The sequence below is a fragment of the Suncus etruscus genome, chromosome 17 (assembly GCF_024139225.1).
Source record: "Suncus etruscus isolate mSunEtr1 chromosome 17, mSunEtr1.pri.cur, whole genome shotgun sequence".
NCBI classification, from domain to species: Eukaryota; Metazoa; Chordata; class Mammalia; order Eulipotyphla; family Soricidae; genus Suncus; species Suncus etruscus.
Genome location: NC_064864.1, coordinates 9,468,374 through 9,483,388, shown reverse-complemented (window position 1 = coordinate 9,483,388; position 15,015 = coordinate 9,468,374). Strand labels below are relative to the sequence as shown.

Below are 15,015 nucleotides of genomic sequence, written 5' to 3'. Positions count from 1 at the left end.
AGATAAAAGAATCACACTTTCATATACAATAATTATCCATCCCGTGTCTTCGGCGAAGGCAGAGCCATGAGCTCCGTTACTTTATGCTAATCCATTTTTACAACAGACATGGAGGTTGAGATATACTGAAAATAACCTATAAAAAAGTGTATCTGTAGAAAGCTCTATTAAACAGTATATTGTCTTGGGCACTGATCCATCTAACTTTCCATCTGACACTGAAAAGTTAGATTTACAAAGGTTTGAACTGTAGTGCTGAAGTACTGGTATGTCTGTAGACACCGTAGAGGTGGGTGGGTGACTAATAACCGCTCAGTAATTTTCTGCAAATTTATGAAAAAAATATACAAAAGATTTCCCTTTTTATTTTACAAACCTAAAAGCCAGGAAAATGAAGCTCTGGGCCCAAGCAAAAAATTGCACACTGCTGCTGAGTTACAAATATTGAATAGCAAATGTTCCAGCCAGGAAATGAAGGATGTACATGGAGATTCAAGTAAAACACTGATGGAAAAAAAAAAAAGTCGTCTGGTTAGTGTTGTAGACACACAACACTGGCTGCGTTTCCGACAAACACTTACAACACAATTAAAGAGTGAAGCCTACATAACCTCAGTGCAAATAAGTCAGATCCAAATATGCCAGGGAAGGAAGCCTTTGGCATTGAGTAAACGGCTCCACGGTACCAGTCCCCACATGAGATTCGGACTAAGCCACATGCATTAAGGCTGGGAAGAGGGGTGCACCGAATGCGGCGAAGGGGCAGGCTGCGAGGTGGTGGCTGCCATGGGGACTGCGGGCTGCATGGGAGGTGGAGGCGGCGGAGGTGGCTGGACTGGGGTCTGTGTGTTGGGAGACGGAGGTGGCGTGGGTCGTTTGAACTTGTCAGGACTGTTGCTTCTCCGGGGGGACGGCCTCTGTGGAGAGGGAGGAACAGAGATCAGTCTAGAATAGAGACTGCGCTGACAAAACAGCCTGAGTTAAGCACTTGAGGCGAGGGAAGAGCTGAGCGACAAAGACAAGAAAAGAAGCAACAGTTTGTCTTGCCCCTGCTTTCTCCAGGTCCAGTTTCTAAACTAGCAAGAAAAAAATGTGGGCAAGAGTGGGTAGCACATTAGGTAGGGTGTTTGTCTTGCACAGTTAACCTCATTTACCCATAGGTAAATCCAACCAAACAACCCACCCACCCATGGGGCTCAAATAAATCCATCCATCCATCCATCCATCCATCCATCCATCCATCCATCCATCCATCCATCCATCCATCCAACCCACCCAACTTCCTTCCTTCCTTCCTTCTTCCTTCCTTCCTCCTTCCTCCTTCCTTCCTTCCTTCCTTCCTTCCTTCCTTCCTTCCTTCCTTCCTTCCTTCCTTCCTTCCTTCCTTCCTTCCTTCCCTCCCTCCCTCCCTCCCTCCCTCCCTCCCTCCCTCCCTCCCATAGTCCCTTGAGCCTGGCAGGAACTAACCAACCAACAACCCAACTCACCCACCTTCTCTCCCTCCCTCCCTCTCATAGTTCCTCGAACTTGCTAGGAGTTATTTCTGAGCACAGAGCCAGGAGTAGTCCCTGAGTACTGTTGGGTGTGGTCACCCAAAAACCAACCAAACAAAAATGCGATCAAGACTACACCTGCACCTATGAAAAGGCTATGCAAAGTTACTAAGAGGTGTGCACTGGCCGACCAGAGGACAGAGTCCCTTCCGTGAGACTATGCTCCTCTAAAATCTTTTCTACCATTTGTATGTCCCCAGTTTCTTCCATAACATCAGTTGTAGTTTTCACTATCCTTAAAGCTACAGCTAAACAAAATGACATCTGCTTCTACATACAGTTCATAAAAACTGTGCAGGAGTGATAGTACAGTGGGTAAGGCATTTGCTTTGCACATGGCTGGCTCAGGTTGGATCCCCAGCACCAAATGTGGTTTCCTGAGCCTTACCAGGAGTGATCCCTGAGCTCAGAGCCAGGTGTAGGTCCTGAGCATCACAGGGCTTGGCCCTAAAAGCAAATAACAGAAATAAAAAAAAAAAAAAAAAAAAAAAAAAAAAACCCTAAAACTTTTGGGGAATATTCTTAAAAAAAAATTTTTTTTTGAGAAACACTATCAAATCTTACAAATTCTTAAATTCCCACTTTTAAATATTCTATTTATTTGAAGAAAAATCCTCCCCTAGTTAAAATCAGAAAGAAAAAGTCTAGCAAAATGAGAAATGGAATGAATTCAGGAAGAATACTGAGGGTCAGCAAACTACAAGGGTGAAGCTAATACATATTATAGACATTGGGCAACCAACAGTAATGGTCCTCTGGTGAGAGGTCAAACAAGACACTAGTTGGTTAAAAGTTCAAATTACAGGCCCGGAGATAGCACAGCGGCGTTTGCCTTGCAAGCAGCCAATCCTTAACAGGTAATTGGTCAGAGGAAGGATTCTGATTTCAGCCTCAAAGTTTAGAACCATACTACTACTGGGGAGTCGCCCCCATCTGAAGGTCAACTAACAGTAAGAAGAAGAAAGCTTAAAGTCAAGGGGCATGTTCCCAGTTTCCCCAACAAGCCACTTGTTCCTGTAAGGGGTGTTAAGTGTGTCACTTCCCATTCCCAGATACTTACTGTGATTCCATGGGATGCTCCCATATGCTGCACATGAAGACCTGGGGAGTTGTAGTAAGACATTCCGGCTCTCGTCAGCGAAGTTGGTGGTGTGAAACCAACTGTGTGACTCGCATAAGATAGACCTGAAATGCGATAACAAAAAATTGCGTTATTTCCAACTCAATTATCTGTGACTTCAACCACATAGGAAGCTTTCGATGCAGATATGCTCAGTCACCCACCAAAAGAAAAAAGAAAAGTAACAGGAAAGAATGGTAAACACACCAAAATGTCTATTACAAAGGAGGGAAAAAAAAGCCAAGCCAGAGTAGAACAGAGCATAGAAATGATGGGTTTCGATGAAGGCACAAAGATGAAGGAGTTGGGAAAGGATGACCTCTTTCACAGACTGCTGAAAGAAACCACACCCTCGTCTTTCACTGCACATGAAAATCAACTCAAACATGAATTAAAACAAACACAAGACCCAAAACTGTACACTTCTCAGAAGAAAACACAGGGAGAAAACACCTTATGGCAGGTCTGAGAAGATAGCTCAAAGGAATGAAGCAGTTTCTTTTTTTTTTTTTTTTATTTAAACACCTTAATTTACATACATGATTTTGTTTGGGTTCCAGTCATGTAAAGAACACCACCCATCACCAGTGCAACATTCCCATCACCAATGTCCCAAGTCTCCCTCCTCCCCACCCGACCCCCGCCTGTACTCTAAACAGGCTCTCCATTTCCCTCATACATTCTCATTATTAGGACAGTTCAAAATGTAGTTATTTCTCTAACTAAACTCATCACTCTTTGTGGTTAGCTTCCTGAGATGAGCTGGAACTTCCAGCTCTTTTCTCTTTTGTGTCTGAAAATTATTATTGCAAGAATGTCTTTCATTTTTCTTAAAACCCATAGATGAGTGAGACCATTCTGCGTTTTTCTCTCTCTCTCTGACTTATTTCACTCAGCATAATAGATACCGTGTACATCCATGTATAGGAAAATTTCATGACTTCATCTCTCCTGACAGCGAAGCAGTTTCTTTTACCTAGAGGCCCCAAGATCCATCAAGGGCACTTCCTAGACCTCCTTGGACACTACCAGGTATGGCCCTGGAGCTTCAGCCTCCAAGGCAGCTCTCAGCAAGGCTGACAATGGTGCAGCAACAACAGTACAAAGCACTAAACTGTGAGGCTATGGTGTGGGCATAACATTACCCGTAGTAACCCTTGAACCGCAGACACAATGCTTCAGAGGTTCCCAAATTTTTAGAAGAAGCTTAGGCCTTAAGAAACATTGCTTTAGACATCAAAAAGCAACAAAATTTAAGTAGCAAATATAACTACAAAGTGAAAACTATAAAGTGAAAAGAGTCAAAGGTAGCCTATGAAATTGGAGAAATATTTCCAAGCTATGTTTCAGAAAGTGACTTAGAACCTATAATAAATATATAAAGAACCTGAAGTCAGAGGACTGGTACAGTGGGCAAGAAATTTGCCTTGCACATTGTCTTGCACATGGCTTTGCACATTGTTTTGTATATTAAAGTCCATCACTCCACACTGAAGAGCAGTTGTTAGATATTAGGTTCTATCTCTGGCATCCCCAAAGGTTCCACAAACCAAGAGTGATCCCTGAGCATCTTTGGGTATGACCCCAAAGCAAAAATAAAACAAAAAAAAAAAAATCCAAAAATACTCCATTCCTTTGGAATAAGAAATTCCTCTAATACAACAGCAAATAGCTCCACTAAAAGAAAAGACTTGGAAAAGCATTTTCCTAAGACTAACATATGGATAATTAATATTATAAATTCAACAACAACAACAGCAAAAGCAGTGATAACCGGGAGCCACTGGAACCCCTATGCAGTGTCATAGATGGAAACTGGTGCAGTAATGATGGAAGAAGAGTTGGGTGTTTCCTCAAAAGCAATTAAAACAAAAATGCTAGATTGGGTGATAGTAAAGAGCTTATGGGGAATGTTTGGCAAGAGCTCAGCAAGGTTCAATTCCTGGCAGCACATGGTTCCCCAGAACCACAGGGGTGGCCTGGGTATCCCTGACTCTTCAGGGCCCAAACAACAGAGCATCCTCAGGCCCTTAAACTTAACAGATGACCTGGTTAGCTGAGAATGGCCAATAGGGTCCTGGAACAGCTGAGAAGAATTCCATTGCTTGGGAATCTGTCCAAAAACAACACAACAGGGGCCAAAGTGGTAGCACCGTGGTAGAGCATTTGCCTTGCACATGGCTGACCTAGGATATAAGGCAGTTCAACCCCCTGGCATCCCATATGGTCCCCCAAGCCAGGAGTGATTTCTGAGCACATATCCAGGAGTAATCCCTGAGCGCCACCGAATATGCCCCCCCACCAAAAAAAAAAAAAAAAAACCACCACAGCACAACAGAATTACAGGGGAATGCAAGGATCCCATCTCTAGATATTACAGAGTCATGAAATCAGGATATTGAACCTGTACACCGAGGCTCACTGCAATGTCATACACAATAAGTCAACATGCAGAAACAAACTAAATGTTCATGGGCAGATGAGAAGATTGAAAAAAAAAAAAACACAGCATAAGCATGCCAGATGGAAAGCTGCCTGGCCTTTAAAACAAACTGTCAAGTCTGACAGCATGCACGAAACAAAGGGAGGTTGTGCGATTACTGTCGACCTGTCATGAAAGGCCAGGCACTGAATGGGACTTTGACTATGAAGTCAAACTCGAGCAACAGTGTAGACCACAGTAGTGTCGCCCCAGCTTGGTGGCAGGAGGAAATAGGGGGCTAGTGGTTGGTCAGCATAAAAAAGTTTCAATAATGCTTAATGAAAAGTTCTAGGGATTTGGTATACAGCATTGTACTATGATTAATATTGGTATTACATAACAGTCACCTTTTATTATTAGATTTTACGTGAAGGTCTGTTTTTTGGGTTTTTTGCTTGGTGTTTGAGCCACACTTGGTGACGCTCAGGGGTTACTCCTGGCTAAGTGCTCAGAAGTCGCTTTTGGCTTGGGGGACCGTATAGGACACCAGGATATCAAACCACGATCCATTCTAGATTAGCTTGTACAAGGCAGATGCCCTACTGCTTGCACCATTGCTCTGGCCCCACGTGAAGTATTCTTATTCCAGTAATGAGAGAGAGAGGAGAGAGAGAAAGAGAGAGAGGGAGAGAGAGAGGAAAGAGAGAGGGAGAGAGAGGAGAGAGAGAAGTTGGAAACATGGAGAGATAGGAATGAAGCTTAAAAATTACAAAGGAATAAAGACCAGACATAAGAAAAGGGGAAATATGAAAGGCTACACTAACACATGAAGACATGTGTGTGCAAGGCAAACAGAATCACCACAGGGAATACCAATTTTAGCATATTCAATGAACAGAAGTCCAATATGTACAACTATTCAAAGAAATCAACTAAATTATTAAAGAAAGAACCTCATCTGCTGCATCATCCCCATGTAAACAGACCCGAGACCTAGGAAGGCATCAAGTTTGAACCCTGAGGGAGGGATTTTTAAAAACTGTCTCGGGAACTTTTCAAAGTTGCCTGTACTCGTAGAGAGAGCATATAAAAAATAGCGTCTGTAAGAAAGAACGCTTGAAGAATAACCTGTACTCACGGGCATTAGGGTCCTGAAAACCCTTGGTTGCCTGTCCAGGAGGCATTCAAGAAAAAAGGGGATGTGGCAGAAATATTGATATAACTTCACTGACGTTTTAAAGATTACTCAGTTTTAACATTTACATGATTCAAATATTCTTTTTTTTGGGGGGGGGTTGTTTTATTTTTAGGTCACACCTGGTGGCACTCAAGGCTTCCTCCTGGCTCTACACTCAGAAATCACTCTTGACAAGCTCGGGGGACCATATGGGATGCCAGGATTTGAACCACTGCCCTTCTGCATGCAAGGCAAACACCTTACCTCCATGCTATCTCTCCGCACCCCCCTTTTTTTGTGTGTCACATCCAGCAGCGCTCAGGGGTTACTCCTGGCTCTATGCTCAGAAATCGCTCCTGGCAGGCTCACGGGACCATATGAGATGCCGGGATTCGAACCACTGTCTTGCTGCATGCAAGGCAAACACCTTACTTCCATGCTATCTCTCTGGCCCTGGCTTCAAATATTCTTTATCTAATAATTATTACTCACTTTCCATAGAGCCTCTCCTAAAGATTAATCAGATATATATAAACACACCTTATGAGGAATATTGGCATAGCTTCAAGTATTCTTTATTTAGTCAGTCTTAGAGAATAAGTACCCATTCTCAAGTCTAGCTTTGATGTTAGCCTACATGCAGTCATATATCAAGGGGTAACCTTTCAGGCACCAGTTCAGAGTGCATGAACTTGAATAAGGCCAAAACAATACTAGTCACTGGGAACTGATCTTGCTAACTCAGACAGCAAAAGTGGCTTCGGAGTGAAACTGCCCTGCATCAGACTAAGACTTGAACCATTTGCTCCTGTGCCTTTATGGTGAATTAATTTTGTCTGAAAATTATGACTTGTCAAGAAATTGAGTATAAATATTCCACCTTTTGCTTTGAATAAACGGAACAGAGCTTGAACCCACCTTGACTCTTTGACCTCTGTCTCTCTTAGCCAAATTCTGTGCCCCCACCTTTCCAAGGGACCCCAGAAGATTCCTTAGTGTCAGAACTAATCAATTTGTGACACTCATCCCACTTCAGTCTTCATCTGTGAATCATTTCTGAAGAGTTGTAAAGCCTGTCCCCTGAATATTAACTCACAAGTTCTGTTGGGAGGTCCAAAGCCATATTTTTGGATTTTTCAAAGAGTTCCAAGGGGACCATCAGAACTGGGTAGAGAAGAGCAATGAAAGCAGCCCCGGTCTCTGCACTTGGCCACTGATCGCTCTACTAGGGTATCACAGCTCACTGAATAAACATACCTGGTTTTGCATTCTTTGCTTTCCCGTCATCTGGATTAGGGGCCCCAGCAAAGGGTAATTCAGTAAGAAAGAATGGCATAAACAAAGCCAAAGTGCAACAAGGGAAATCTGGATAGGAACTGATTATAGTTCAGCACTCCACACCAAAGATCAGTTGTTAGATGCAAAGTAAAGTGAACTCTACTTATCACTTTTCTGTGTGCAAACAAGCCTATGGGAGCTAAAGAGTCATTTCATGTGATGCCTATTTTAATCACCAGGACTTTATTTAGCTGAGGAAGGAAAGAGAGCTTTGGAGAATGTGATCCAATTTTTTTTTTCTTATACAAGGGATGAAATTTAAGTTAAAGGTTATGAAAGCTGAATCTTATCCCCCCCCCCCCGCCCCCCATAGACCAGCTCAGAGAGTCCAATTTATAAAAAATATATAAGGTAGGAAAAAAAATCTAACCTATTTGCTAGAATTTCTGGGACAATGTTTCTCAAAATTAATTAAGAAATCACTAATCTGCTTAAGTGTTAAATTGCTAATCAAGAATCTTCAAAGACTTCTCCGTAGCAACCTTAAATACCATGGTAATAAAACAGCCTCTTTGGCTCCTAGGCTGCAGGGTTTCTGCATTTGGCTCTAAATTTGCCTTGATGCACCAAATCAATAGTTCTCAAAACCCAGTCTCCAAGCTCTCGTCCTACTACAAACCAAGGAGAATCTTAAGTCCCGGGCAGTTAATAAAAATTAAAAAAAAAAAAAAAAGTAATAAAAATTACTCCTTCTTCCTACCTCCAAATCTCCATCCATACTGTGCTCTATACTATCCGTCAGGGCTTCACGATGCCTTTCCAGAGGCAATCAGCCCAGGCTCCAATGGCCAACTGCCACAGCTCTGCCACTTGGCACTGAGTAACAATGGATTTAAGATGTGTCCACTGTAAAAACGTGGATGACTACAGAGACCTCCTATGATAGTGAAGCTGAAAGGAATTACTCCTGCAAAGCACTCAGAGAATATCTTGCATAAAGACAAGGATCAATTCTTCTCTTCTTTCCGATCGCCATTTCATAGCCCTGATCTCAAAACTCACCTTTGGTAGCGGGGTACCTGGTGGTGTTCAGAGCTTAAACTGGTTCTAGACTCTGGACTCACTTCTGATGGAGCTTCAAGAATCATATAAAATGCTGGAGAATGAATCCAGGTCAGCTGCATGCAAGACAAGGACTCTACCCACTGTACTATCACTTTGGCTCCGTCACTATCTTTCATAAGCAACAGTACATTGTCAAAACCAGGAAAGTGACATAGACTTCGTTAGAGTTCGTTGGCTTGTCTTTTTTTTTTTAACTGAATTTTTCATAAGTGTTGTGCATATACAACTGCATGGAATTTTATCACATGTCCATATTTGATTAATTATCCCCACAATCAGAATACCGAACTGTTTTGTTGCTATAAAGAAACTCCCTGTTGTATTACCATATTTTCCGGTGTATAAGACGATCGTGCATATAAGACGACCTTATAATTTTGCAGTTAAAACATAGGTTTAGGCCTATATTCGCTGTATCAGACAGAACGTTCCTGTGCTGCAACTGTATGTACCTCAGTGAGCCAATCACAACAAGCAAAGGTCCAAAGGTTCTACTGTAATAGACTTCCTCTCTGACTCTGGCCAATCTGAGCAGGCTTTTTATAGTGTAGATTTGGATACAGAACATTGCCTAATTTGATGCATCAAAAGCCTGCTTGGATTGGCTGAGTTAGAAAGGCAGTCCGAGCAGCCTGGCAGTGATTGGTGTCGATCGAGTTGGAAAATTCGTTTTGTGGCAATATTCAGACAATTTTCCTTTAGCAGCATATCGAAACATTTTTCGGGATATACTCAGTGTATAAGACGACCCCTGATTTTCAGTTGACTTTTTTTTTGTTTCAAAAGTCGTCTTATATGCCGGAAAATACGGTAGTCCTCTCAATATCATCATCATACCTCCCCTCTAATGACACTCCTGGCAAAGATGATGCATTCTCTATCATCGTTACTTGCTCACTTTGAGAATCTGGCAGAAATGAAATTCTTTGAAGCACGTAACTCTTGTGATTGGTTTCTGATTCACCATCATATCTTCCCTATGACTCACCTATTCTCAAGGATATCAATAAGCAGTTCTTTCTTTTTCCTCCCCTCCCCAATAACTAGTTCTTTTTTATGGTTGACTGTTAATATTCCATTGAGTGGTGATATCACACTTTAATTAGTAAAGTTTTTAAAGACTCAAAATGTATAAACGGCATAACACTTAGCCTGTGAGTTTTGTATATTTTCTATTTATTTCTACTTCCTCCAAACCTTTCATTAAGTTCTTAGAGGCCCAGTTTACTATTCAAGTCTGTGTTCCACCTTGAATATGTTATCTTGCTTGCTTATCTCTGCTTCTTTGCTTGTACCATTTTCCACTCTGAAGAAACCTGTGTCCTCGCTTGGACATGTACTTCTCCATGTCTCTCTCCTCCTCACATCTGTCTAAATAGGTTTCTCATTTTTTTTGCATGTTCAGATCTTCCAGGTTTATGTGATATATTTCAAGTCTTAGCCCTAGAAACACAAATTTTTCCAAGGAGTTCCTTTCGCTGAGAAATGGAACTAAAAGCCAAGATCTGAGACCGACTGACAGCAAACAGGGAGAAATTTTGCACACGTTTGACCTTGGTATAATCCCCAGCACCACATTATGGTCCACTGAAAAGTGCCAAAAATTGCCATCAAGCATTGAGTCAAGCCTTAAAGACTGTTGGATGTAGCCTGAACCCCAAAAGGAAGATGGGGGGGGGGGGGAAATTCTGATGTTTATTGCTAGTGGGGTACAGGCTCTTTCTAAACTTCATTATTTCTCATCCCTTACTTGGGCATATCAAAACATAGTAATTGAAGACTAAGGAGATAACTCAACCAACTGGTGTGCATGCTTTGCATGGAGGAATCCCAGATCGACCCAGGGTTCAATCCAGGTTCAATGCAAGTCCCAGGGTTCAATACTCTGATTGCTGCTAGGAATCAAATTCAAGCACTGAAATAGAAATTTCCCTAGAGACAACCCCCAAACAAAAAGTCGAATTAAATAAAATGAAAGAAATTGGTAATGTCCTTTTTTTTTAAGCTGAATAACATACTGGCTGACCTATAATGAAATCTGATACTTTCCCTATACAGAATTCATGTCCTCCTGAATCTTTCATACAAACTATACATAGCACTCAAAATATTTCAACAAGTTGGTAAAAAAAAGTTAGTAAAAACTGGAAAGAAGAAGCGGAGCACTAGCATAGCGGTAGGGCATTTGCCTTGCAAGCAGCCAATCTGGGATGGACCCGGGTTTGATTCCCAGCAGCCCATATGGTCTCCTGAGCCTGCCAGGAGCCATTTCTGAACTCAGAGCCAGGAGTAACCCCTGAGCACTGAGCAAAACCAAATTAAACCAAAACAAAAATCTGGAAAGAAGAGCCAAAATGCTTAAAGAGGAAATGAAAATGATACAAACAGCACGAGATGCTGAAGAAGCGATTAGGCTTCTTTAATTATGACGATCATAAATTCCTCTAACAAAGGAGAAGTGAGAAACTTTGAAAACTCAGGCTGTGCTGATTATAGCAATGCAGTGAACTAGATGAAGAATAATTCTGTTCCCGAACAGGAGGTAAAAATCTACTTTGACGAAATTATACAATGAAGAAGGATCGAAATATTCTCACTTAGCCTGGCTCAGAGGAAAAGAGTCTTGGAGTTTAAGGGGAAACCCGATTGCTTGTATGTACAAGCAGGCCCCACACTTGAAGTAATTCCTATTACAGGCACTAATACAAGGGGAATTAAATAACTGGCATTATGATTTTCCTGAAGACTCCTTGGGAGTATTAACAGAAATTAATATTCTCCAACCAAGGTCTGGCTTTTTTATTTGTTTATAATGAAGGACTACAGCATCCTATTTAATAAACTGGCAATTACAAGCCCCAAAAGATTCCTTTACGTTTAAAGTCAAACTTCAAATGAGTAACTATAAAAAAAATCCCCTTCTGGCTTGTTTCTCCCTAACTCATAGCTTTCTAGCAATTAATCACAAGCCCCTTATCAAGTAATGAAACCCAAATGCTATTTGGGGGGAAATGAGAAGCAGTTAGAAAGAGTTGCTTTTAGAGAATTAAGTTACTCAAGGGGTTGGAACAAAAGTACAGCAGACAGGGCATTTGCCTGGTGAGTGGCAGGCTCAGGTTCCATAATCTTTGAGTGCAGAGCCTGGAGTAACCCCTGAGAACCACTGGGTGCAGCCCCAAAACAGACAACAACAACAAAAAGCCACATAAAGGTAGGAAGCTAGATTCAGAAACTGTTTAGGCAGGCCCTAGAGGCAATGACGAAGCCTTTGGTCCATGATCCCCCTGTTCAGAAATCATGATGATGCAAAGCAAACAAAAGCTGTTCAAGCTGGCCCAGGACTTTCCTCTGCTTTGTTCCCTTAAAAAAAAAAAATGTTAATGTTAATGTAGCAGAATTGGGGAACAGAGCACATGCTTTCATAATCCAGTCATTCCTCCCTTCTGCTTCTCCTCTGGCAGCCTCCACTGCATCAGCATTTATCCTTAATTAGTCCAAAAAACATCGTCATTTTAATTTATAATCACAGACAAGATCAACTGTCACTCTAACACAAACCCGTTTTGCTCTCCAAAACCACAGTGCCTTTCTTGCTGCCAACTCACCAGGCATCTCACTTTACTTGGCTCTCCCCATTTTCAACCCTCTCTGCAGTGTCTGGCCTCCCCACACCAACTCTGTTAAAAGCAATTTACCAACACCTTAAGACCTAAGTTGTTCTGAATAGTCATAAAAGCTGCTTATCCATGGATGGATATGGAGAGTGAAAGGAGTCAGAGGGAGAGAGAAAGACATAGAAGGATCGTATTAAAAAAAAAAATAAGACAGTATGGTAATAATATCCAAAGATAATAGAGACGGGAGCCAAGAGGAACATTCCATGGGAGGAAGCTTGCCACATAAAGCAGAGAGTGTAGTTAGGGCAAAGAAGGGACATCTATGACATGAGGGCTGGGAATGATCACTCTGGACAGGGATTGGGTGGTAATAGGGGATAAAGTGGTAGATCTGATAACCCTTCAGTAACAATGATGCAAACCACGGTGTCTAAAAGAAAAAAAGATGGAGAGAGGAAGAAGGAATGGGAGGTGAGAGGGAGAGAGAAGAAAAATGTCTGCCATAGAGGAGAAGAAAGGGAGCACAGGAAGGAAACAGGGACATTGGTGGTGGGAAATGTGTGCTATTGTATGACTGAAACCCAATCATGAACAATTTTATAAATGTGTATCATCTCACTGTGATTCAATCACAGATTTTTATATGGAAATTTATGTATAAATCTATATACATATAATGTATATATTTAATATGTACATCACATGTGTTATATACATATATGTCGAAATGTAATGTATATACATATAATATATATAATTTTGTTTGGTTTTGGGGGGTCACACCCGGTGAAGCTCTGGGGTTACTCCTGGCTATGCACTCAGAAATGGCTCCTGGCACAAGGGACCATCTGGGACGCTGGGGATTGAACCCAGGTAAGTCCTGGGCCAGCCACATGCAAGGCAAATGCCCTATTTTGCTCTGGCCCCAATATATATAATTTTATGTATAAATTTATATATATTGAAATAAATAATTGTAAATAATATAAAATATAAAATTTATATATATAAATGTTTCATCACTTAGGTCGCAAGAAACTATTCTATGACTTGCTACCTTTCCTTCTGGCCTCCACTCATCAATTCCCCTCTTTCCTTTTTTCTTTGCTGGATCCTTTTTTTTTGCCCACCTGGCTTGACAGCCCTGCACTGTGCCAGTACTGAGCCAGAGACCCTGGGGAGAGTTTTCAGGGTGAGAAGAAGACAAGCACGCCTTTGAGTGGCAGGCTCGGAGGAGCAAAGCCAGAGGCAAGAGCAGACCTAGTACCTTCTTGTAGAGCCCGTTCTCTTGGGTCGAGCTGCCCTCATGAATCATTGGAACACTGGAAGGCAGCTCGTGTTTGAAAGTTCAGGCTCTGGAAACAGACATGCCCTGTCCTGCCACGTTCTACACACATGGCTAGAATTCTGCTAGTGAATCCCAAAAGGCTGCTCCTTCACTTCTACCATGGAAAAAACAATGCAGGCAGACATTAATGGTGCTGAGTGTTAACTGAGGACAATGGAACATTTGTTAATGGTGTTACTGTTAATGGTGCTAAGGACAACAGACAGTTGGGGATGTCTTTTAACGGGCCCACAATCAAATATTAGTAGCCAAGACCATATACTCACCCGGTGATATAGGCCTGCTAGAACTTGGAGAGGGTGTGTAAGGAATTGGGCTGGACACAGTGCGAGGTCTTAATCCTTGTGCAGACATCTCATTGAAATACCTAAGCAGAAACAAGGGGGGGCAGTGATGAGATTGGCTTTAGGTTGACAGTTTTGTTTTGTGTTTTTTTGGGGGGATTTTGGGTCACACCCAGTGACACCCAGGGATTACTCTTGGCTATGTGCTCAGAAATCATTCCTGGCTCAGAGGACCATTATGGGACACTGGGGTCCTAGGTTAGCCACGTGCAAGGCAAATGCCCTACCACTGTGCCACCGCTATGGCCTCAGTGTTGACAGTTCTTAAGAATGACGCTGAAGATTTTGGCGTTCACATCTTGAGATCAAACTCCCAAATGTTCAGAAAGCGGTGCTTAGCTAAAATGAATAGCCAGAGTCACAAGGCACCACTGTTGGGCAAAACTGTCTCCTAAGAGCACAGGTTAAAAAATATGGAATTTTCGAGCTAAGGATGAAGGCCTGGTGCCTGAGTAGGACACATAATATAGTCATGACCTGGCTTTTTACTTTGTCCCACAACAGCTAGATTCACTTCCATTGTCCCGAGAACTACAGACACATTCATATATTTTATTGTCTAAATTTACATTACAGTTGAGATCCCAATCCAAACACTGTCTCTGAGGCTTACCTTATCAGACTAACGCTTAAAGAGAGATATTCCTGTAAACTGAGTGGCGAGCATTTGCAAGGCATTCCTTACTCAAACGGTCACAAAATCAAAGTGCAATTACGAGAAATAAGCTCAGAGAATCTTTGGCACACCACACAAGGCCACACCAAGTCAACTCTAGCTTTGTTCTGGATTCAGAAGTCACATAGACACGAGTCTGCATCAGGAAGAGCAGTTTTCATTTTGTGAGCAAGCAGAGAAATTTGTTTGAAAAAAAAAATACCCAATAAACTATCCTTCACAGGCCTGATGGCCAAAGAAAGATCATCCTTATCCTTGAGAGAGTGTGATTGTGACATTTACTCAGCTCACAGAAAAATCTCTGACATTCATATGCTGAATTATAGGAGACGTGAGGAAAACCAGGCTCCTATAG

The 15,015-nt window shown here is 41.9% G+C and overlaps 1 protein-coding gene across 1 annotated transcript in view; it reads right to left on the bottom strand.

The window, feature by feature from the left end:
- Positions 1–345: 345 nt before the first annotated feature.
- The window catches only part of CCDC6 (coiled-coil domain containing 6), a 139,714-nt gene continuing 125,044 nt past the window's right edge, over positions 346–15,015 (bottom strand). The window contains exons 7-9 of the mRNA XM_049790524.1: positions 13,907–14,007; positions 2,614–2,738; positions 346–917 (exon numbers count right to left, since the gene is read on the bottom strand). Coding sequence (XP_049646481.1) covers positions 723–917; positions 2,614–2,738; positions 13,907–14,007 — 421 coding nt within the window. The 3' untranslated portion in view covers positions 346–722. The remainder of the gene's footprint in view (positions 918–2,613; positions 2,739–13,906; positions 14,008–15,015) is intronic.